The sequence below is a fragment of the Pinus tabuliformis genome, chromosome 5_2 (genome assembly GCF_031772625.1).
Source record: "Pinus tabuliformis cultivar Carrire ecotype Pingquan chromosome 5_2, CPIR1, whole genome shotgun sequence".
Classification (NCBI taxonomy): domain Eukaryota; kingdom Viridiplantae; phylum Streptophyta; class Pinopsida; order Pinales; family Pinaceae; genus Pinus; species Pinus tabuliformis.
The window spans coordinates 722,219,283-722,243,786 of record NC_142306.1 but is presented as its reverse complement, the minus strand read 5'-3'; the positions used below and the strand labels follow the sequence as shown (position 1 = coordinate 722,243,786).

Below are 24,504 nucleotides of genomic sequence, written 5' to 3'. Positions count from 1 at the left end.
TCTATAGCAGCATAAAATAGAAAACATCTTCACATTACCTGCGGGCCAGTTGTGCAAAATCATCTTCAGCCTCATCCTCCTCATAAGGGGCACTGGAAGATGGTCTTTGATAGCTGGAAATTACAGGTTGTGGTAAAGGAGACCCTGAGGCTATAGCATCATGCTTTGCTAGCACGCTTTGTAATTCATCATTTAATACAAGACCTTGTCGAAGAAGTTCCTCATCCCTATGGTCATAATCAGCAATATATTGCCAATAAATCAAATTAAAATTTCCCAGAAACAAACTTAAGGAACTCAAAAAACTTCATAGAGTGCCTCAAGTCCCTTGTGTTTTTAAGCCTGCCTCTTAATAGCATTTCCATGCACTAGTCATTTTAATAACTAAATGAAAAATATACAATACTCATTTCATGGACTTGATGTGAAGAGCAGAAAACAAAGAAATGAGACATTCACAATAGAGTTAACTTTTACAAGAAGTTGGGATTGACATCAAACAAAGACTTCATCGGGTATACCATCAAAAATAGTACTCGTGACGTGAACATGGACCTAAATCCCGTTTATGATACAAAGGCCATTTTCTTTCCAGATTATAACTCTAAATGGAGTTGAAATTATTAACAGAAGCAAATAATATTATTAAAAAGTGATAACTAATGGTAGAATATGCTCATATAGTCTGAAAATGGTCAATTCAATGCTGATGGTGCACAGAGATTAAAAGTAAATAAACTCAAACCTTAACTGATAATGCACTGTGTGATATAAATTTTGATACATAGGAAAATGGAATAGATACAGATATCACGATAAATGGAAATTGAACACAGAAAACCAAGATAAAATCACGAGATAATGAGCATTGAGAAGTGAAAACCTTCTTATAAAGGGTTACATACTAGTAGCGACCAATGTTATCATAACCGAACCGGTGATCAAACCGAAAAACCTTGTGGACCGGGAACCAATCAGAACAGGTAAAAAACAGGAAAAAAAAAACGGTTTACCAAAAACACATAAAATATTCATATTTTAAAGAAAAACATACATATTCATGTGCATCCGTATGAATCCAAACCATTTATACACAAATATGCAAAAGTTTTCATTTACATAGCATGTAAGGGTGCACATAACCAAAATAGCATCGAGTGCAATCCATCTCTGAATCGAAAATACATCAACAAATAGGCTCTAGATGGCTTCTAGCATTCAAAAAAAACCATGCTACAACAAATGCCTACATATCATCAAAATCGTTGTCTATATTGGGGTCTTCGTAATCAATATAACCATTTAGGCATTAAAATAAGATAGAAAAAACATAGCATGTCATGTCAAGATTTTGTTCAAGTGATGGGTACATTTTTAGTAGTCAACATCAACCAATGCCACTAACATCAAAGTACATAGAGGGCTTGGTGCTCTATATTTAATACTAGTTCCATACCTTCGTACATGACAAAATCCAATGGAAACGTTGCAATCCCCCCAATCTTGAAACCCTGAAAAACTGTTAAGTCTTCTGGATTTTGAGTGAACTCTAAAATTCTACTTTCTCCATATGAAATCCAATGAGGTTGGAACCACTCTCAAACAACCTGAGTCATTTCATGGTAATGTTAAAAACTTCATCCTTTTACTTTATTTCTTAAACATTACCATGAATTGCATAGCAATACTAGGGCCATAGGCTTGATTATTAGGTTGAGGGCCATACGCTTGAATATTAGGCTAGCTTAGGGGAGAATTAGAAGTGGGCCAACCAACTGAAAAAATCAAAAAATAAAAAAGAAATAAAGTAATTTTTTTACACTGGCCTACATAGGTAAATACTGCACAGAACTGGTCCTAAACCAGCTGGTTCGGTGAAATAGGCATGTTTGGTACTGAACCGACCGGTTTCATTCCATAACTGGCTGGTTCGGTAACGAACCGACCTATTCCGGTTCGGAGGCCCAGTTCAGAAGAGTTATGGGCCAAAAACGGTCGGGCTGGTCGGTTCCACCAGTTCTATTAAGCGACAATCCACTTTATGAATGTAGGATAACTTAAGAAACTCACTAAAGTGAAATAAAGCATAATATAACCTAAAGTCGAAATGAATTTATTGATTCCTATAGATAATATCTAACACCATCCCTTAATGGTCAATCTAGTAACCACATCAAGATTCTCCTGAAATTTCACCTATTTTTCAAGACCCAAAGATTTGGTAAAAGTGTCTAAAATTTGGTCCTCTATGGGGCAATATTGCAACTCAATAGATCCATCCCTTTATAAGTTGTCAGATGAAGTGACAATGTATTTCAACATGCTTGATATGGTAGTGGAATGTTGAAGCATGTAACTAGGTCTGGTCTTCATATGTACTCTTCATTCTTGTATATTGTAAAATGAAAAGAAAATTATTATTATTATTATTTATAGCATGGGTTTCATGCTCAAGGTCAATTTATTTTAGGTCAAAGCACCCATTTAGTGCTTTTAGGTTTTGTCATTGATTCAAGAAGTCAAACAGTCATTATCATATGTAAAAGACCCCATTGGGCATCTTGTAACATGTCAAAAGAATTACATTTGAGTCAAAAGTGTCAAATTACAAACCAAGAATTATATTTGTGTCAAAAGTGTCAAATTACAGCTCCAGTACTATAGGAAATACTGAATCAATCACATTGCAACCTACATAAATAAATTGTGGAAGAAATACTAGCACACACACATAAAATAACACAGTTATTTTTGGACCAAGGTCCCTGAAAAAACCCAACTTGGGAAAATCGGTGTAGCAGCTGAGGATTTTATTCTTAAGCAGCAGTGAAATCTGAGTACAATAATCTTGATACAAAATACTGGCAATCTTGCAAAGAAAATACTGGCAAAAATATCTTGAGGGAAATTACCATCACTCTGAACAATTCCGTCACTCAATAGCTCTCTGAAAATCAAGTCGTCCAACCTTCTGCTGACTGGGAAACTGGTCCTCCAACACTTTGGAAATGCTTTCCGGTCTCTGGAACTGAAACCCAGCTTCACCCCAGCAAAATCGAACTTGTTCACTGAAGCTTTTGTGATGCCTCTGCGTTGCTTCTTGGAGAAATCTCTGCCTTTCTCTACAAATACACTCATTGGATTTGGAATGTCTCCACCAGACTCATTGTCCCTGCCCCTCTCTCACTGCTTCAATTTCTCTAGCTCTCTTTCTGGCAACTGACTGTTGCTACTTAGGAAATCGATTTGCTCATGAAATCGAACTACACAATTGATTTCTCCAAGCCCCATCAACTTCTTCTTATAATCCTCTATTGAGACTTCAACAGCCACGATTAGATCTTAATCGATGGCTACGATTAACTTGAAGTCGATCTGTGTGAGTTTCTAGAACATTCACACCTTGACTTAATTAATTCTAATTAATTCCCATATTCCCTAAGTTTGGACTTAGGTAATATTTCAAAGCTGACTAATAATCTAATTAAGTCACTTCTAGGTGGAATTTCCATAAACGATTTATGGGTTTTGGAGATCTCATGCATTCTATCCTCTCCACAAAATTTCAAGGCTACAACACATCCGATGCTACAAAAACTAACACTCCCTCTTAGCAAGCAACGTGTTCTAGAGTTGTTGCACCCTGTAGCAACACCCTGTCTCTGCATCATCTATGTCACGCTACTGATGTTTGGTTGTTGTTGCCCACCAACTACTGCGCAACTCTGATATTTTCTGCATTTGTGTTGCTGATGATCCTGTTGCACTATTGTCAACACTGCATGTGCACTGCAACTCCCTATCCATCTGTTGTTGTTGCAACTACAGCATCTGCAACTGAAAAGCATCCTAAACACTGAATCAACTATGATCAGTATGATACAATTTGTCAGCCAAGTCTCTGGCTGCTGCTAGTATTTGCGATGTCACTGAGGCATCTGCGTTGTTGCTGACTCTACACTGTGCCACTTTGCACTATTGTCAACTCTGCACTCCGCTGTCCAGTATCTGACTGCAACTAGACTCTGCATCTGTCACTCTGGCTGCACCTACTGCCACTGATCCATCCTGCTACAAAATATTGTGGGCCCCGTAGCAAGGTATTGATTCAAGAGGTGGACCTCCTTAAGAATCGTGCCCATTTGTAGCACTCTGAGGCTACAAAACCAAGTCAGCCCATTTGACTCCTGGGGGTATATCAACAAACATGGCGAAGTCTTCCTCCAGCCTGGAGGAAAGCCTATCGATCTTTGCTAAAGTTGCATGTTGGTCATTCTTCTCCTCCTTGTCCTTCTTCACGAGAGGACACTGGCTACTATAGTGGCAAAGCTCACCACATCTGAAGCACTTAACCTTTGACAGGTCCTTCTTCTTCTTTCGTTGCTCCCCCTGTCCCTGAATGGGGCCCTTCAATGCGAGGGCCACATTCTCCTCCTCCTTCACCTGCTTCGACCCGCTATCACTGACACTGATGGAACTCTTCAAAAGAGCTCCTCTCAACTCCTCCTACTGCAAATTGGCCCACATCATGTCCCAACTTGGCAAGGTTTCTCTGCCCAAGATACTTTGAACAAATACCTACCACTCCTCTAAGACATTGTTGAGTGCCAATCGCACTAGCTCTGTGGGTTGAGGCGTTGCCCCAACAGCTGACAACTGGTCCTGGATCTCCTAAATCCTGGTGAGGAAGGGGTCTATGCTTTCCCCTTTCTTCATCCTAGTGCATCTCAGCTTCTCCTCCAAGTACATCTTCTGTTGCTCAGAAGTGCCTTGGTACAACGTGGAAAGTGTATCCCACATCTCTTTGGTCGTTCCCTTGGCCGCCATGTGTGATACAACATGATCCCGAACACCATTTAAGATCAATCTCTTCACTCTCACCATCTCCTTTCGGTATTTCTTCAGTTGATCTGCATCAGTGGGGGTAGCTACCACTGCATCAATATATGGCTTCAGGCCATATTCATCCAGCAGGAAGGACATCTTACCTTCTAGGTGACATAGTTGGAAGCACCGTCCAACCTATCCTAATCTCGAAGTCCAGCAATGGCCACCTCAAAATGATTTCGAAAATCTCCTCTTCCCTTTCTGCTCAGCTTCTGCTACTCGGTCGTCGCTCAGCTGTTGTTACTTGGTCGTCGCTCAGCTGTTGTTACTCGGTCACTGTTGTTACTCGGTCGCTGCTGCTACTGCAAGGGAATTTGAACTTCTTGAGACTAGAAGTTTCCTAAGGAAACTTTTCATTCTCAGTATGCTCTCTTCTTCCTCCAAACACTCGTTCTGCTCTAGCAAATGCTGCGTCCAGCTAGAGATCTACTCTGAGAAAATTACTGCCTACTCCCTCTGCCTCTGTAAACCCTCGATTGGAGAGATCGAATTTTTCTGTCCCTCTCAGAAAAATCGATTTCTCCTCAAGAATTCGACCTCTTGGCCAAGGTGATTGTGCTACCTCTGGGGTTTCGAATTGCTGCTCCTCAATGAACAGCGAAACTCCCTCTTCCTTCGCTACTGAGCTCTTCGACTGATCATTTGTGCTCTGATACCATGTGAAAATTCTAATACTGAATCCTCTTGTAGTAACTGGAAATAATTCTCCTAATTGCTAAATTAATTTTAACAATTTATTTACTGTGTACTACAGCAAATACTGAATCAATCACACTACAACCTACAAAAATAAATTGCAGATGAAATAAACACTGGAAGAAATACTAGCACACACACATAAAATAACACAGTTATTTTTGGACCAATGTCCCCGGAAAAACCCAACTCGGGAAAATCGGTGCAGCAGTTGAGGGTTTTATTATTAAGCAACAGTGAAATCTAAGTACAATAATCTTGATATAGAATACTGGCAATCCTGTAGAGAAAATTGTTAATTTTAGGTATGTTCTATGCTTGGAGCAATTTATTTCAATTTTCACAGTTAGCTCAATATCTTTTCCAGATTAGCAATCACATCAGCATTAAAGTAAACTGCAGATAGAACATAAACATAAATTGCAGAATACAAGCCAAGACAAGAGGACACAAGATGTGGCGCTAGCCAGGGACAAACCCCAATGTGGGGAAACCCTTGATCAATTCTTCTTATATGTTCTTCAATAGTTCAGCAGAGAGAGAGATAGTACGTTTACAACAAAGTCAACACTTTGACTTATCTAGATAAGAGCATAGATCATCTTTAAGAAGATGATACATGAGATCAGTTGAAGACATGTTGCTTCAACTGATTCTCCAAGATGACTCCTTCACCTATCATTGTGTTGCATTTCGTCATCATGCTGCACCCATCATCACTATGTTGCATCTCATCATGCTTCATTAATCATGACTATACCCATCACTGTACTGCATTATGCGCCATTGCCGCACCATGTTGCCATACTGACCTATGTGCTGGTTGCATCTTGCTTGTTTGTTGTCCCTAGAATGTTTGTTGTCCTTTGCATACTTGTTGTTGCATGCTAGTTGTCCCTTGCATGCTAGCTATAACATTGCATGCTTGGTGTATTTGCTGCTAAGTACCATACAACTGTCGCAATGTTAGTTAGTTGTCCCTTGCATGCTGCTCTCCTTCGGAGACAGATGCTCTGGCTGTTCTGGCAGTTTTGGCAATTTCGGCTATTCCCGACAGTTCCAGCAATTCCGGTTATTCCCGGCAATTCCGGCTATTCCCGACAGTTCCCGACAGTTCCAGCAATTCCAGCTATTCCCGGCAGTTCCGACTTTTCCCGACAGTTCCAGCAGTTCTCGACAGTTCCGGCAATTCCGGCAGTTCCGGCTTTTCCCGGCAGTTCTGGCTTTTCCCGGCAGTTCTGGCTTTTCCCGGCAGTTCTGGCAATTCCAGTTTTTCCTGACAGTTCCGGTAGTTCCTGGCAGTTCTAGCAATTCCGGCTATTCCCAGCAGTTTCGACTTCTGCCCTCTAGATTAGGGCAACATTATCCCTTAGGATCTCTCCTCCTACTAAAACCCAAAGACAAGTAGAGAGGAAGAGATCCTAAGTGTGTTGAAATGATTTGAAGGCCACCTCTATTTATACTAAAACGTTGAGCACAAGTGGGGTTTATTTGGTTGCTGGCCGACCTTGACGAATTGTCCCATAACACAAATAAATTCATATCTCCATGAATACTTATCGGAATCGGATGATCTTTAGATCAATCCTACACCTCTCAATGAGAGGGATCAAAGAAAAATATCAGCGTCCATTAATAAGATGACCCACGTGGAGTTTGGCCCTAGTTGCCAATTTTAACAAAAATATTGGCAAAAATATCTTGAGGGAAATTACCCTCACTCTGAACAATCCCTTCACTCAACAACTCTTTGAAAATCAAGTCATCCAACCTTATGCTGACTAGGAAACTGGTCCTCTGACACTCTGGAAATGCTTTCCGGCCTCTGGAACTGAAGTCTAGCTTCACCCCAACAAAATCGAACTTTCTCACTGAAGCTTTTGTGCTGCCTCTGCACTGCTTCCTGGAGAAATCGCTGCCTTTCTCTGCAACTGCCCTTGCTGGATTTGGAATGTCTCCTCCAGCGTCACTGTCCCAGCCCCTCTCTCATTGCTTCAATTTCTCTAGCTCTCTTTCCGGCAACTGACTACTGCTACTCAGGAAATCGATCTACTCATGAAATCGAACTACACAAGTGATTTCTCCAAGCCCCATCGTCTTCTTCTTATAATCCTTTGTTGAGACTTCAACAACCAAGATTAGATCTTAATCGATGGCTACGGTTAACTTGAAGTCGATCCATGTGAGTTTCTAGAACATTCACAGCTTGACTTAATTAATTTTGATTAATTAGCCATATTCCCAAAGTTTAGACTTAGGAAATATTAAAAAATGACTAATAATCTAATAAAGTCACTTCTGGGTGGAATTTCCTAAAACGATTTCTGAGTTTTGGAGATCTCATGCATTCTAGCGTCTCCACAAAATTTCAAGGCTAGAACACATCCGATGCTACAAAAACTAACAGTTGTAGCTGTTGCAGGGGCCGAAAATTTCAGACCTACAGTGAGGGCTGAAAATTTGAAGTTGGGGGTCAAAGTTCTACAATGGGAAGAGATTTGACTTGGTTCAACTTGGTAAGAAGCATCACATCCTCCAGAAGGTTTGACTTGGTTTTGGAAGGGTCTTGGTCTTGGTCTAGAGGTCTTGGAATTTGTCATTTAAAGAATCTATAAGAAGAGAAGAGATTTTTGTGGATTTTCCTCTCTAGGAGAGGTTTTGGCCCTAGCTAGCAGCCTGAATCTTGTGTCCTTGTGTACTATTGATCTTCATGTTTTGGTAGTTGTTTGATGATAACAACAACATAATAATAAGATAATAAGCTAATAATCAAGAAAAGTAAAAGAACATCACAAACAATTATCAAGTCTAAGAGAAATCACCTCAATTGTAGCCCTATTGATTTCTTGACATGAAAGACCAAATTCTTGGTTATCTTCAGCACCCCTTGATTGTCATAGAATAGGGGGTGTTGGCCATGTCTGCTCATATTCATGTTTAAAAGCATTCCCCTAAGCCAAATTGCCTCATACACTCTTTTCACTGCTCCTTGATATTTTGCTTTCGCAACGTAAGGGCTACTAGATGTTGCTTCTTGCCAGTCCATGTGAATGCACCTATGCCAAGGACGAACATGTATCCAAAATTGAATTTTTTGTCATCCACAAAACATGTGCATTCTAAATATGCATCCTCACATAGCCTAGGGTCTTTGCTTCTATTGTACAAAATACAAAGTCATGTGTCTCTTTCACATATCTCAACACCCTATTCACTACAGTCCAATGTTCTACTTTCAGCAATGTCATTAATTTAGAAATGAAGCTCACGCCATAGCTCAAATAAATCCTAGTGGTTATAAGGTATATCAAGCTCACCAATAACTGCCTATATATTGACTCATTAACTGCCCTAGAATCAGCCTTGGTTGAAATCAACCCTTTCTCCATAGGTGCAGACAAGATTTTGCAATTTGTCATTTTGAACTTGTCGAGAAAATTCCATAAATATTTTGTTCGTGAAACAAAAATGTTGCCACCTATTTGCCAAACTTCTATGCCTAGGAAGTAATGTAGGAGGCCTAGATCAGCCATGTCAAAAACTTTACTCATATTAGATTTGATCTGTTCTAGAGCACTTGCCTCACTACTTGTAATAATGATGTCATCTACATATATAATTAGTAGAATGATAACATTATCAATGCTTTTGATGTATAGATTGGAATTTGAAGTGCTCCATCTGAACCATTGTTCATCCAAAGTACTTGTCAATTTTAATGCACCATGCCTTGGGTGCTTGTTCCAGGTTAGTTATTCCTCTTTCAGCAGGGGTACATATGCATAGATTCATGTTTTGGCAACAACATTGTAAGTCAAAGGAATGCAAGCCTACATCCCTGTGGGATGATGATTATGTGAGAGTGTGTCCCATATCCATGATGTTGTACAATCATGACCAGTCCTCTTAGCTTCATCTTCATGATACTTGATTTTATGGCACCGCTGATATCCCCTGGTTGATGGTAACTTCCTGCCTTGATGGCCATTCTTTGTTCTAGGGTGGTATGCGGGGACTTCTTAAGACTCATGATTTATGGGAACACTCGGTGCTTAGCCCTATAAAGGTGACAGATTATTATACTTTTCCCCTCATTTTCTTTTTAATCCCAATGCACCTATTTGTTCTCCACACCGTTGTCTTATTAAGTTGTAAGAATTCCTTGGCCTTGATATTTTCATCTTGTCATAGTTCTTCAACATGATAGTCTCTCATTTCCCAACAGTTTGCGTTTCCCAAGGCAATTTATGAATCCCAATGCATAGGTTCTTGGGTGTGTTGATTTTTAGGTAGTTGTAGTCGGTATTTCCAGCTACAAGTCGGCTCAAATAAATGGACAGAAATTGAATAAAATTGAAATTTCAAATTGTTCAAGTCAGCACCCTTAAAAGTCAAGTCAGCTCACTTAAGGTACCACCTAAGGGCAAATCTAACCACTATATATTGCCATTCGACCTCACCTCTGGGAGACCAATTCAGATCATCACAAGATCTTCTATTCCTCTATTCACACGTGCAAAGGAGCTGAGGACAGAGGCCGAAATTTCTGAGGAAGATATTTTTCTGTGGCAACCGAGTTTACCTTGCATCTGACCTGCGTTGACCAGTGTTGACCGAATCTTCTTCTGGGCAGTTTCACTGCAGGTTGACCAAAGTTCTTGTCAACAGTTGACCATGGGTCGACAAAAGTTGGAGACGCAGAAGTCGAAATTTGGCTCTGTTGACTAGTGTTGACCGAATTCTGAGGTATCCATAGGAAGGCCGAAAATTTGGTCTATTTGACTAGGTTTGACTTGTTGATTTTTGTGGTCTGTTTGACCTAATTTGAGTTATGAATACCAGATTGTAATTTTGTTGAACTAAAGAAATTTTCATAGAAAAGATTGTTGGGTTTTCTCCCGATTTTGGGTTTCCAAGGTGAAAATTTGTGTCTTTGTGTGTTTGGTTCTCTTTATGATCCTACTACATTATCGCATTATTGTTGAGATTTTCTATGTATAAATATTTAATGATGTATATGACATAAGTGAACTTGGTTAAAAAAATCATGGAAAAGTAAATATCAGTTTAGAAGATCAGATTTCTCCTTGAAAAATCAACATGGTATCAGAGCCTAGGTGAAAGAGAAGCCACTAAAGAGACTTGAAGAAGCTAGTCTAGACACAAAGGGAGCTTGGGATCATGTTTTGACTTTGGATCCTAGAGAAGTTTCATAAAATATGGCCCCTCATACCTTACAAAGATGACATGATATGTTGAGAAGATAACATGCATTGTTAAGGCTAATCTTAGCAATCATCCTTGTGAAGGACATCAAGCCAAGAAGAGTGAAGCACAGATCAAAAAGGAAGACGAATTTTGTGATTTGAAGAGAATTTTTTTCATTGTGAAGGAGGTCGAGTATCCTCCTAGGCTTTGACTGTAGAATCGTGAAGAGGAGTTGCCAAAACTAGTGTCTGTCCACTAAAGAGGATTATGATAAAAGTTCTATTTGAGGGTTGAAGCCCTAGAAGCCTGTGACAAGGTGTCGAAAGGCCTCCGTGCTGATTCCAGAGGGCCGAAAGGCCTCAGTGTGTCAGCAACAAAGTTCCAGTAGCCTCATATTAGTAGCCAAGAAATGTGATGGTGTCATGGGCCTATGGAGAGGCCGATGTGGCAGCAAACTAGGGTTGTTGTTTGAAATAAGAGGTTGTTGAGTTGGTTTAAAGTCTGGAACTAAAGGGATATTTTGTTTCTTGTAATACAACATAAATACTTGTTGATGTTTGAGACATTCACGCTTTGAAGATTTTGAAACATTGGCACCATTTGAAGTTTGTCATCGCCTTTAACTATTTATACCCTTTGATATTTCACATCAATAAAAGGAGAAAGAAAAGGTTTTGTCAGTGTGGTAAACTTGGAAAAAGTACCTGCTAAAGCACATGACTTGCTCCTTCAATGTCAAAGGCAAGTTTAAATCATTCCATGATTAATGTTGATCATCTTCACAATTCCAAGTTGGCGGTTGTGTTTGGCTACAGTTGGACAATTCAGAAGTTCAAGAACTAAGTCTAGACTTGGTGTTTGTAAGCCCTAGAAGACCTGAAGGTTGTGAGTTGAATGTGAAATTCCTAAGTGTTTTTGAAACCCTAGATTACGACCAAGAATGTTGAATGCTAATAGGAGTGTATACTCGACAGCGAGAAAATGTCATTGGCTTGCAGTGGAGGCTTTGGTGTGGCTAGATAACTCAAGGATGAAGAAATCCTACCTCATGCAATTCATTCAAGGAAAGGAAAGCTACATGCATTAGTAGTTGATGATGAGGACAGGGATGAGCAAATTTTCTAGCTTGATGAGTTTGCAGATGGATCTCAATGATTTCTACAAGAAGGAAAGGACCAAGAGGGAGTTGACAATTCCCTACAATCCTCAGATCACAAATATAAGTACTTCATATCTTTCTTCCTTGATTATTATTGGTCAGCCTCTTGTCGTTGTATCTTTCACTTAGTTATAATTATTTCTTCCATGACCTATTGAGGTTTGCGGGTACATCATGAAGGTTGGCAAGGCTCTGGCAACAGATGGAAGCATCGGGAAGAACGAAGCAATATTTTGACAAGAGGATTCTCTCGTGATCGAGCATAAAATCAGCGAGAGTGATTTGTGTTCAATGGGGAGAAATTGTACTAGCAGCTAGAACCTGTGAAATTTTAATACTGTCATAGTTAACTAGTTATTATTCTCCTTTCAATTGATCATTTGTCTTCTGCAATTTCTTCGCGGCAAATACTGAATAAAACACTACTGCAACTTCACAAAAAATAAATGAACCACAAGAACTGAGAAATTATTGCACACGTACACACACAAATAATGAACACCAATATTTTTGGACAAATGTCCCTAGAAAAACCATAGTTTGGGGAAAACAAGTTCTGCAAATGAGTATTTTTATTATTCAAAAAATTCTGTGATTGAAAATTACAACTATTTGTCGTATATTAGAAAACCTCCAAAAAAATATTTTTATCACTTCTGCAAGTCAATTTGGCTTCCTCGAGACAACTTGGCCCTCTTGATTCAATTTGGCCTCCCTCTGGCTCACTGAATCAAACCACACATGTGGCCCTGGCAACTCGACCCTCGCTGGCAACTTGCACTGGCTGGGAATTTCAACTCGGCCTCCGCTGGAATTCAATTTCTCCTGGCAAACTCAGCTTCTCCTATGCAAATTGTTCACTCTGGTAAATATATCTTTGCCCCGACAACTCGATCTCTCTGAAGCAACTCGCACCACTGGGAAACTCGACCTCTCTGAGATAAAATCAATCTCCTACAAACTCTAGAAATTGTTGTGAAGAATTTCCTCCGAAACTCCTGTCTTCAATCATTGTTGATCTAGATCTGTTGGTGCCCTCACGCTATCACTACAAATCTATGTCTCTGGTCTCTATTGTGTGTTATCCGAGTGCCCATTGATTTCCTCTTATAATCTCTCGTTGAGCAATCAACAACTATGATCTAATATCAATCGATGGCTAAGATCATCTTGACCCCATCAAATGACTTTTCTAGAAGTCACTAGAGGAAAATTGATTTACCTCAATTAATCTGGATTAATTAAGACAATTCCCTAAGTAAGACTTAGAAAAAATAATAAACTGGCTAAATAGTTCTAATTAAGGTAATTTCCCTTAGAAACTGTTTCTGGGTATTGGAGAAAATTAATCCAATGTGTTCCTTAACCTCATAGACACAATTTGAGACTAGAACACTTATCCAAGCTACATACACTAACACTCCCTCCTAGCGAGGAAGGTGCTCTGCATAAAACCCATCATGTCTCTTAAGAAGATGAATCTCGCCTTCCTCGAGGCCTTCGTTAGTATAGTTGTTACCTGCTCATTTGTGGGTATATATTGTAGCTGAACAATCTTGCAATGCACACAATCCCCGATGAAGTGGTACCTGGCGTCTACATGCTTACACTTGTCGTGAAACACCGGATTCTTTGACAACCAGATGCAACTCTTATTATCACATTGTATCATTGTCGTTTCAACCCTCTGACCAAACAAGTCCACTAGCAGCTTCCAAATCCATATAGCCTAGCACTTAACCATGCTCGCTGCTATGTATTCTGCCTCTATAGAACTCAGTGCCAAGGACCTTTGCTTCCTATTGTACCAAGAAACAATTCCTAATCCCATGTTGAGGCAACACCTTGACGTGTTTTTCCAATCCACTGTATTACTTGTCTAGTCTGCATCAGTATATCCAACCAACCTAATGCCATCACCTCGAGCATATCTCATGCCATACTCGATAGTGCCGCGCAAATATCTCAGCACATGTTTAGCTACCGTCTAATGCACTCTCTTCCGTTCCACTATGAACTGACTGTAACTCATTTGTATAGCATCATATCAACCAGCATTGTTACATAGCAAGGACTTGACTAACAACTCCTTATCTCAACAAGATCTGAGCTCAATGTTGGCGAGACCAATGATTTATAGACACCCTCATCATTGTCTCTCTCGGAACATAGCCCACCCAGGTTCTCTCAAGATATGTTCCATGAGGAATATTCTTATCTTGGATTCCCTAGCCCTCAAAGAATATCGGTCCTCCACAACTACTCTTCCATTAGATGCCCTATCTCATCCCCAAAGAGTATCGGATGCCAAAAGGTTACCCAATCCTCCATTCTATCTTCCTAGGTGAAGACTAGAATGTCATGTCTATCTTTCCCTCTCACATAGGGTGGACATATTCCAATAAGGAATGTACTCATTCCTACCAAAAAGGAATGTACCTAAGCTCCCTCTTGGCTTAGGAATTTCCATGTTTCTTCCAAGTAAGAGACTTCTTTTTCCAGGCTCCCTCTTAACTGGGGACCTACAGTAGCTCCTCATGTGGAACAACCAGTCGCTTGAAGAACTCCTCTCTTCTTCAATGTCATCACTTTCTTTTGTCATGGAGTCTTCATCTTTTGGGGACTTCTTCATAACCATCCATCACTTTCATCCAGGAGTTAGTCATGTCCTCATCTCATCAGATTTTCCATCTGCCTTTGCTTCATGTAGTTCTTCCTTCATCTTACATCCCTCAATATGGTCCTCTTGGAAGTCATCCACAGATCTTCCCTTAGGCAATCCTACATAAGCTTGTTAGATATTAGTTCAAAATATAAATGAACACTTAAATCAAATATTACCTTGGTGATGGTCTTTCATCATAACATCTTGAAGGTATCAACATCTTGCATACAAATTGACACATTTCCCAAAGATATTAATTGTCCAGGGTCTCCATCTTTTTCCAACTCCTATCAAAGTCTTCATCTCTTTCCAAGAGATATTCTAGTCAACTCTTCTTGGACTTCAGATGTTGAATGCCTTCTACCTTTGTTGCATATTTTAAGATCTCTTCCTTTCTTTTCACACATTTCATTCCCAAGAGCTTCGAATCAGAATTCCTCAATTGTAGTTAGCTTCCTCATGATTCATATGAGAACATATTATGTTGATTTCATCTAGTGCGACTTATGATTTTTTGCAATATTTCGAAGGAGGAGATCCCTTCTACTCTTGATCATATTTCCTGAAATGGAAATAGTGATCCATACAATTTGCAACCATATGACATGAATTTCATAATAATCTATGTAAGCATACATACCTCATCTTTCCTTTTGGTCATCCAAACTCCCTGTAACAACTTTATTTGAACGAAAGAACTTTATCCTTTAGACCTACTCTCCTGCTATGTCATCATACCATCGTCCCTTGATATCCGCGAGTTGGATTTCCTGAAGAAACTCTTGCTTCCTTTCTAGATCGATGAATCCTTTGATGAGGATTCCATCAGAGGAACTTGAGTATCTTTCATATCCTTACCCAGCATATGTTTCTTTATTGACTATTGTATGATGATCCCAGTCGATGATGACCTCCACTTCTTTCGAAAAGTATCGCTGGAGATTTCAATGACGTTTCCAAGAGCCCTTATTCTTTATAACCAATAGAGTTTATTCCAAACTTTCTTTCTGCTTCCCATGTCAAGAGCTCTTACTTCTAATGCTTCTATCACGATGTTATTTTCTAATTTGATGCATCATATCTTATATACATTGCTTCCTATCTATAATTTACAAGTGAAAAGTACCTTCTAATGAAGAAGATCATCTCAGTCATAGTAGAGATCTTTTTGCTTCTTCCTTCTTAAGCTTCTTTGTCTCAGGTTCTTTCACTTCCTCAGTAATATGGGCTTCTTCTCTGTCCCTCTTGCGATTAGGACAATCTCTTCTATAGTGCCCAAATTTATGACAACCATAGCATCTTTCCTTAGCCATGTTCTTCTTCTTTTTCTTTGGAGGATCAAACTTTCCAAATTTTCCTTTTCTTCTTGTCGTTGATTGATCCCTTCTCTCTGAGCTTTTGTTACATTCTTTCTTCAACCTGTCTTATTCTGCCTTGCAGAGAGACAATAATTTGATGAATGGGATAACTTCCTCTTCACTAGTAGGTATGAGATTACCTTGCTCATCAGTTAATGCTTTTAGAATCACGGAGATTATTTCGTTATCAAATACCATCTCTCCTAGATCCTTAAATTGACCTTTTATTTGAGATGTTTTTAAAAGACACAACGATATTGTTCATTTGGGGTAGCATCGGATGTGCTCTAAGCCTCAAATTTTGCAGGGAGGCTTGGGCACATGTATTCCAGAGAAAGCAGAAAGCATTTTGGGAAATTCCACCCATAAGTGATTTTATTAAAATAATTAATATTTTTAATGGGGTTCCTAAGTCTAAACTTAAGAAAAATAAAATATTAATGGGTATTAATCTAATCAGGGATGAAACTGTTGGAAATAATACTGAGAGAGGGGGGTGAATCAGTATTATCAGATCAATAAAACTTTTTCAATACTCAGAAACATATACGCTACTTCAGTTAAGTGAACCAGCGTGTACACGCTACTGTGTCTAAAGCAACCAGCGTATAACCAGAAATCTTATGATTCAGTTAGTTTATCTTCAGTAAATGCATCAGGACATTATTAACCGTATTAAAAGTAAACAAATGCAGTATAACAGAACAGATCATCACACAAAAGCCACACACATGAACACCATGATATAAGGTGGAAACCCAATGTGGGTGAAAACCACCTGCTGCAAGTCGTCTCTATCTTTCTTTAATAAGAAACCTCAGTTTACAATCTTTTGTACTGGTGCAGCCTTATACCAGTACGCAGGCTACAACCTGCAGAAGGCTACAACCTTCTCTCGTTTTCCAAACTCTCCTGGAAGGGAGCTCCAACCCCCTTTGCTCTTGTACTAGCTAAGATACTAGTACATAGGTGCTGGCCTACAATCTTCTTTCCTTCAGGTACCACTTTTCATCAATTTTCAGACTGGATACTCCTGAAGCACAACATTACAATCTGAAGACCACGATTCATTCACAAATCATTGAAGCATAAAACAACCAATACTAGCATCATCAATCTTTGAATCACTGAACCACTGAAACCCTGTCAACACCCAGTCACCAGAACACAGAGCAGACTACAGAACTTCTGCAATAACAGTCAGACCCATCTGCAACCCCAAAAATTAAGCTTCAAAAGATATACGCTGCTTCAATGAAACCAACCCGCGTATACACGCGCTTTTACCAAAGACAACCTGCGTACAGATCTAAAAATAATTTCTCATAACTTGCAGCTGTACCAGACATCAGTTATACTCAGAACATAACATTGCGTCAGTATGCAGATCTAAAAATATGCGTAATCAACCATATACCGATAGTTCATTTCAAACCATTTGATCCCGATCTATCCTTAGATCTAGTCTTCCATCAACCGGTGTGATCTCTCCTTAGCTTAGATCAAGCAACCCAGAACCTGCATACAAGATCTCTTTCTTTATCAGATATTCAAGACTTTTTCAGTGCCCTTGCCTAATGATCTTCTTCTCCTTATATAGCCATAGGCCCTTCTCAATACCACGGCCCAAAACCATAGAAATACAATACCATCAACTTCAAAACTCGGGATCAACACGACTGTCGAGATACTTTGGTCCAAAAACATAGGCTCAAGTACCGAGGACTAACTACCACGGACCAAAGGGAAGCTTCTCGACATGTACGCTCTTTTCTGTTCATGAAACTGCATGTATACGCGACTTCGTATATAGCGAGCCTGCGTATCCGCGACTTAGTATATAGCGTACCAGCGTGTATACGCAACTTGGGCTTAATGAACCTGCGTATATGAGATTTCTCTTCATTCTTGTAGTCTGGATTGGGATCTGTCTTCAAAGAGAGTTGCCATCAAGGACAACACCTGTACCGTAGCGCCACACCTGTGCCAAAATGCCAACAGAAACTTCTAGAAAAAAGCCATGGATCAAGTCAAAACGATCTGAGCCTTTGATTATGTTTAATCTAGGCCAAAGATTGCTCAACAAAAAGATATAAGAAGGGACTTGAGGGTCATTTGGAAAACACACCAGGCAGATACGCAAGTGCCCAAGAGAAATCAATTTTCTCACTGGTCGAAGGTCAACAAGAGAAAATCGATTCAGAGGGAGAGTTGCAGGAGGAGGAGAGATAATGAGGGTTCAACATCGGTCAGGGAGACAGGGACGAAGACACAGAGCAACAGAAGGAACAACATTGCGCAGATTGACGTTGGGAGATGCAGTGTTGGCCTGAGTGACGCAGACATTGCGCAGGCCAGTCCAGAGGCCAGAAAAATTGACGCTAGGCAAGCCAAAGAGATGCAAGGGGTCAAACAACCTCTCTCTCAGGTCAGACACTTGTTCAGGAACGTCTGTAAATATTTCTCAGTTCTATACTGCTAGGTGAAATTTTGTACATGTTGATTTTTGCTGAAGAATAATAAAACACTCATCTGCTACACCGGTTTTCCCACATAGGGTTTTTCCAGGGACAATTGTCCAAAAATAACTATGTCAATGTTAAATTATGGTATGTTCTATGCTAAGAGCAATTTACTTCAATTCTTCTTATTAGCTCAATGTCAATTCTCAGTATAGCAATCACATTAACATAAAAGTAAAATGTTGATAGAACATAAATGAAATCAACAGAAGACAAGCCAAGACAAGAGACACAAGATGTGGCGCTAGCCAGGGACAAACCCCAATGCGAGGAAACCCTTTGATTAATTCTTCTATATTCTTCAATAATTCAGCATAGAGAGAGAGATAGTACAATATCACAAATCTATGATTTACAACAACAGTAATGAAACCCTTGAACAGCAATAACAAGGGTGACAAATCAGCTCCCAAATGTCCTCAAGATAATCTAGGAGAACTCGGCCTCCAACAGCAGTAATTGCAGCCCAAAAAAGTGAATGTAATAAGGTCAAAACAGCAGTCAATGCTACAGCATACTACAGCCAACCCTAACTAGTCAATGTTGTCCCAAATAAGTTCTCCAACAAGTCAACGCAGGTTGTCCCTAGCATAGGAGAGGCGGCCAACAGAAAGCCACAATCAATGGAGGCTATACGCTGGTCAACGCAGGCCTAAATCACCCCAAACAACATTGTTGTACCTTCCTGCATCCTTGTTTCCCTAACTGTGTCCTCTCACAATGATGCCCTGTCTACGTCCTCTTTCCCACGTGAGAGTTGCGTCCTCTTTCCTATGTATACCCAAGAGACAAGGAGGGAGAAGAGATGTGAGGATGAGATGAGTGATGTAATGCCTCAAGGTCTCCTCTATTTATATCCCATGTTGAGGTTTAGCTGGGGGTGCGCAACACTATTTTACATGCTAGCCGACATTGACAAATTGTCAAGAAATACAAATAAATTCATATCTCCATGAATACATGTCGGAATCGGATGATCGTTAGATCAATCCTACACCTCTTGACGAGAGGAATCCAAGAAAAATATTAGCTGCCATAAATAAGATGACCCACATGGAGTTTGGCCCTAGTTGCCAATTTTAAAACTCCCTCTCAACTGGGGAGAACTCCATCTGCTAATCCATTTGTCTGTCGGTACTATCTCAGCCATCAAATGTACAATCCTGCACTGCTCGGCTTTGCTCTGTTGAACTATGTAGAAGAAATGATCGAGAATGTATCATACCTTCCTCTACTGACTTGAAGTCAGTCCCAGATAAAAGAGAGTGCCCAATAGCACTCTTACTGACCTGAAGTCAGTCCCAATGAAGAGAGTGTGTCATACCACTCTTACTGACCCGAAGTCAGTTCCAAAAGAGAGTGAGTTATATCACTCTTACTGACCCGAAGTCAGTTCCAATTGATCCCAAATCAATGTCATCCTAGCATAGGGAGTACAGTAGATACACAATGCATCCATCGATACTACTATGGTCCCTATCCTCATTTCCCTACTTATTGGCCAGATGAGAGGTACTTCCCATGAGGAGTCCCAGACTGCATGGGTAGAATGTCTCGGCAGGAGAAGGATGAACCATTCATCCTGCCTACACATCGCCACTGGGTATCACAAGGGAAGGCTGAATCATTCACCCTGTACATAGTGCACCACTATGGGAGGGTGAGTCACCCTATGGTCGCTCGTCGCTCGAAGAAATACCCGAAGCCCCCCGGAGCTCCCAAAGCTCAATGTATGCATCATACAGGACCCTCATAAGAGGGTCTCTCCACGACTCCTAGTCGTTCTCGAAAAGTCAAGAATTTGACCTTTCCCAGGGGCTTCGTCAAAATGTCAGCGACTTGCTCATCAGTCCCAATATGATGGAGCCTTATTGCTCCTCATTGTACCATATCCCGGATAAATTGGTACCTGATGTCGATGTGCTTGGAGCGATCATGAAATATGGGATTCTCTGATAAACGAATCCCACTCTGGTTGTCGCAGAGGATCATGGTAGTATCCAGTGTATGTCCAAACAACTCACTAAAGAGCTTCCTCAACCAGACAACCTCACAGGAGGCCATACTCGCAGCAATGTACTCTACCTCAACGGTGCTCAAAGCCACCGACTTCTGCTTCCTACTCATCCAGGATATCGAGGCAGAACCCAGAGAGAAACAACACCCGGAAGTGCTCCTTCGATCCACCACAGTGCCTGCCCATCAGCATCGGAATATCCGTGTAGCCTCACATCTCCGGTAGTATATCTCACCCCATGAGTGATTGTGCCCCGAAGATATCTCAAAAGATTCTTGGCACCAATCCAATGTGAGTGATGAGGCTCAACCATATATTGGCTCAACGTGTTGACTGCAAAACATATATCCGGACAAGAGTTCACCAAGAACATCAATGCTCCTATGAGTTGACGATACTTAGAAGCATTACCCAATACAGGTCCGGCAGCACTACTGCATAACTTCTTGAAGTTAAGCTCCATCGGGGTAGTCACAGCTTGCAGTCCACCATACCAAATCTCTCCAATATCTTCACCACATATTTTCCTTGAGATAGGAAAATTTCTCCTAGCTTTTGCCAGACCTCCAGTCCTAGGAAATAGTGCATCAGTCCTAGGTCCTTCATCTCAAATTCAGAAGCCAACTCCCTCTTACATTTGTGAATGAGAGGGTCTACACCTATCAGAAAGAGGTCGTCAACATACAACACCAGTATGAGAGGCTTATCATCCTCAACCTTAAAGTAAAGGTTTGGATCAGCTTCACTCCTAGTGAATCCCAGCTTCATCAAGTAGCTATCAATCCTCTCATACCAAGCTCGGGGTGCTTGCTTCAGCCCATAGAGGGCTTTCTTCAACCTGCATACATGAGATTCCCGATTATGAATCTCAAACCCCTCGGGTTGTTCCACATAGACTTCCTCTTTAATCGAACCATGCAAGAACGTGGTCTTGACATCCATCTGATGTAGGTTCCATCCTTGCGAAGCGGCAAGGGCTATGATCGAGCAGATAGTGGTGTATCGGGCAACAAGTGCAAATATCTCATCATAATCTACCCCTTCCTTTTGAGAGAAGCCTCGAGCAACAAAGCAAGCCTTGTACTTTTCAACACTCCCATCAGCTCCATGCTTGATTTTGTAAAGCCACTTCGAGGTGACAACTGTTTTGTCCTGGGGTCTGGGGACCACATCCCAGACATCATTCTTCATGATGGACTCGTATTCCTCATTCATGGCATCCTTCCATACTTGATGCTTCACGGCTTCTTCAAATGATGAAGGATCATTTTCAATAATGGTGCTCATAATGGTCAAGTATCCCTAATACCTAGTTGGCTTCTTACTTTCACGGAAAGTCCCTCTGGGTGCAATATGTCCCTTAGCATCATCAAGAGTCCCCATAAGCCATGAGGGCCTCTTCCTAGAAGAGGAAGGCTCTTGCGGAGGGGGATCAAAGGTTCTTCGACATTGGGCATCGTCTCATCTTCCTTCTCATCCGGCTTCCTGGTGTCAGCTTCTTTATCTTTCCTTAGAATAGGAAGATTGTCAACCTTGCTAAGAGCCATGTCTTCGTCAAAGGTGACATCATGACTTATCTCGACTTCCCTTTGACCAGCCACATAGATTCTATATCCCTTCGAATTTTCGCTATAGCCCACGAAGATACCCTTCTTTCTGGATGCACCCAATTTGCTTATTTTCTCTCTCAGCCCATGAAATATACGAGACTTTCAAAAATTCTAAAATCAGAGACATCGGGTTTCTTACCAGTGAACATTTCTTCGGGAGTCTTGGAATCCAATGCTTGATCAGGGCATCGGTTTTGAACATATACGGCGGTATTTGCAGCTTTGGCCCATAGAAACTTCGGAAGCCTTTGATCATGGAGCATGGCATGAACAGCTTCCACAATCGTACGATTCTTCCTTTCTGCCACACCATTCTGCTTAGGAGTGTATGGTGTTGTGGTCTCCCTCTTAATGCTAGCTTCTTTGCAAAAGTCATGAAACTCATTGGATTCATACTCGGTCCCATTATCAGTCCTTAAGATCTTGATCCTTTTCTCGGTTTGATTCTCGATCAAGGCTTTGAAGTGACGAAACCAGGAGAACACTTCAACCTTCTTTTTCAAGAAGTATATCCAAGTCTTGTGAGAATAATCATCTGTAAAAGTGAGACAATATAGATATCCTCCCAAAGAGTTCACAGGCATCATACCAAATATGTCAGAGTGAACCAACTACAAAATGTCAGAGGTCTTGCTATGGCTAGAGGGGAATGGTCCCCTTTTGAGCTTTCCTTCGGCACATCCCGGACATACACCTTCATGCTCTATTTTGAACTCGGGCATCCTTGTCACCATTTGTCTCACATTGGGTAGAGCCTCATATTCAAGGTGGGCAAACCTCTGGTGCCATAGTTCAGATTGAAGAGATGTGTCGCAAGACATGACTCCCAAAGGACTTCCTCCAACTTGATATAAAGAGTCAACTTGAAACCCAAAAGTGAAAGCATTTTTAAAATTCTTTTTCCACACACGTACCTTGCCATCGATGAAGGCCACCTTGTAGCCTTTGTCTTCCAAATCTTGCGAGAATAATCATCTGTAAAAGTGAGATAATATAGATATCCTCCCAAAGAGTTCACAAGCATCATACCAGATATGTCGGAGTGAACCAACTGCAAAATGTCAGAGGTCTTGCTATGGCTAGAGGGGAATGGTCCCCTTTTGAGCTTTCCTTCAGCACATCCCGGACATACACCTTCATGCTCTATTTTGAACTCGGGCATCCCTGTCACCATTTGTCTCACATCGGGTAGAGCCTTATAATGAAGGTGGGCAAACCTCTGGTGCCATAGTTCAGACTGAAGAGATGTGTCGCAAGACATGACTCCCAATGGACTTCCTCCAACTTGATATAAAGAGTCAACTTGAAACCCAAGAGTGAAAGCATCTTTAAAATTCTTTTTCCACACACGTACCTTGCCATCGATGAAGGCCACCTTGTAGCCTTTGTCTTCCATTGCCGAAATGGACACCGGGTTCTTCTTGAGATCAAGTACATATAAGACTTCTTGCAAATGAATTGTGTTACCCTGATTTAATTGAAGAGTAACATTCCCTACACCCTTTACGGGATAGGTGGAATTGTCTCCAAGAATAATCTCCAAGTTTGTCTCCTTCTCTATCAGATTAGAGAGAGCTTCCTTGTAACCAGTGAAGTGCCTTGAGGCACCACTATCAATAAGTCAATTGCCCAACGAGTCCGAAGGAGAGGTAGTGGAGAGGATCGATATTAGATAATGCTCATCTTGCTTATTTTTAACAACATTTGATTCATAACAAGAGTTCCTTGCTTTCTTGGAGGGTTGACCACTTCCTTGATTTCCCGCATTTCTCTTTCCTTTACCATTGAACCTGTCATTCCTTTGATTGTGGTTGGAGTTTCCCCGGGAGTGATTTTGATCATCATCATGTGATGAATCCTTTCTATCTGGACACTCCCTCGCATAGTGGCCAAATTTATTGCAAACGAAGCATCTTCCCTTCAGTCCACCATTCGATCCGGTCTTTCCTTTGAAGTGACCTTTAGACCCAAAATTATTTCTCCTTTTGGCATGAGAGGAGAAAGCAGTGGGATTGCCTTTGCTTGAAGGCATTTCTTACTCCACCATCCTTGTCTCTTCTTGAATGCATCTCGCCATCAATTCTTCAAATCCTGGAATTTGATCATTGTTGAGAAGAGTGGTTCTAAATACTACCATTCAGATGGGAGCCCTCCAAGAGTAGTGATAGCTAGTTCCTTGTCAAAAATGACTTCTCCAATTGATAGGAGATCATTCTTGATCTCAGTTATCCTTAAGTAGCATTGAATATCCTCGTCCTTGCCCTTCTTAATATCCTTTAGCTTACTTTTGAGGAACAAAACTTGAATTGCATCACTAACTTTAAACAAGCTTACCAATCTATTGTAGATCTCCTTGGAGGTGTTCGGCTCGGAAATGTAGGC

The 24,504-nt window shown here is 40.7% G+C and overlaps 1 protein-coding gene across 2 annotated transcripts in view; it reads right to left on the bottom strand.

Moving 5' to 3' along the window:
* Nucleotides 1–24,504, bottom strand: part of LOC149161225 (TOM1-like protein 3) — a 276,511-nt gene that overhangs the window by 61,148 nt on the left and 190,859 nt on the right. For both annotated transcript variants that reach the window (XM_089436920.1, XM_089436919.1), the window contains exon 9: nt 39–227. In XM_089436920.1, coding sequence (XP_089293046.1) covers nt 39–227 — 189 coding nt within the window. The remainder of the gene's footprint in view (nt 1–38; nt 228–24,504) is intronic.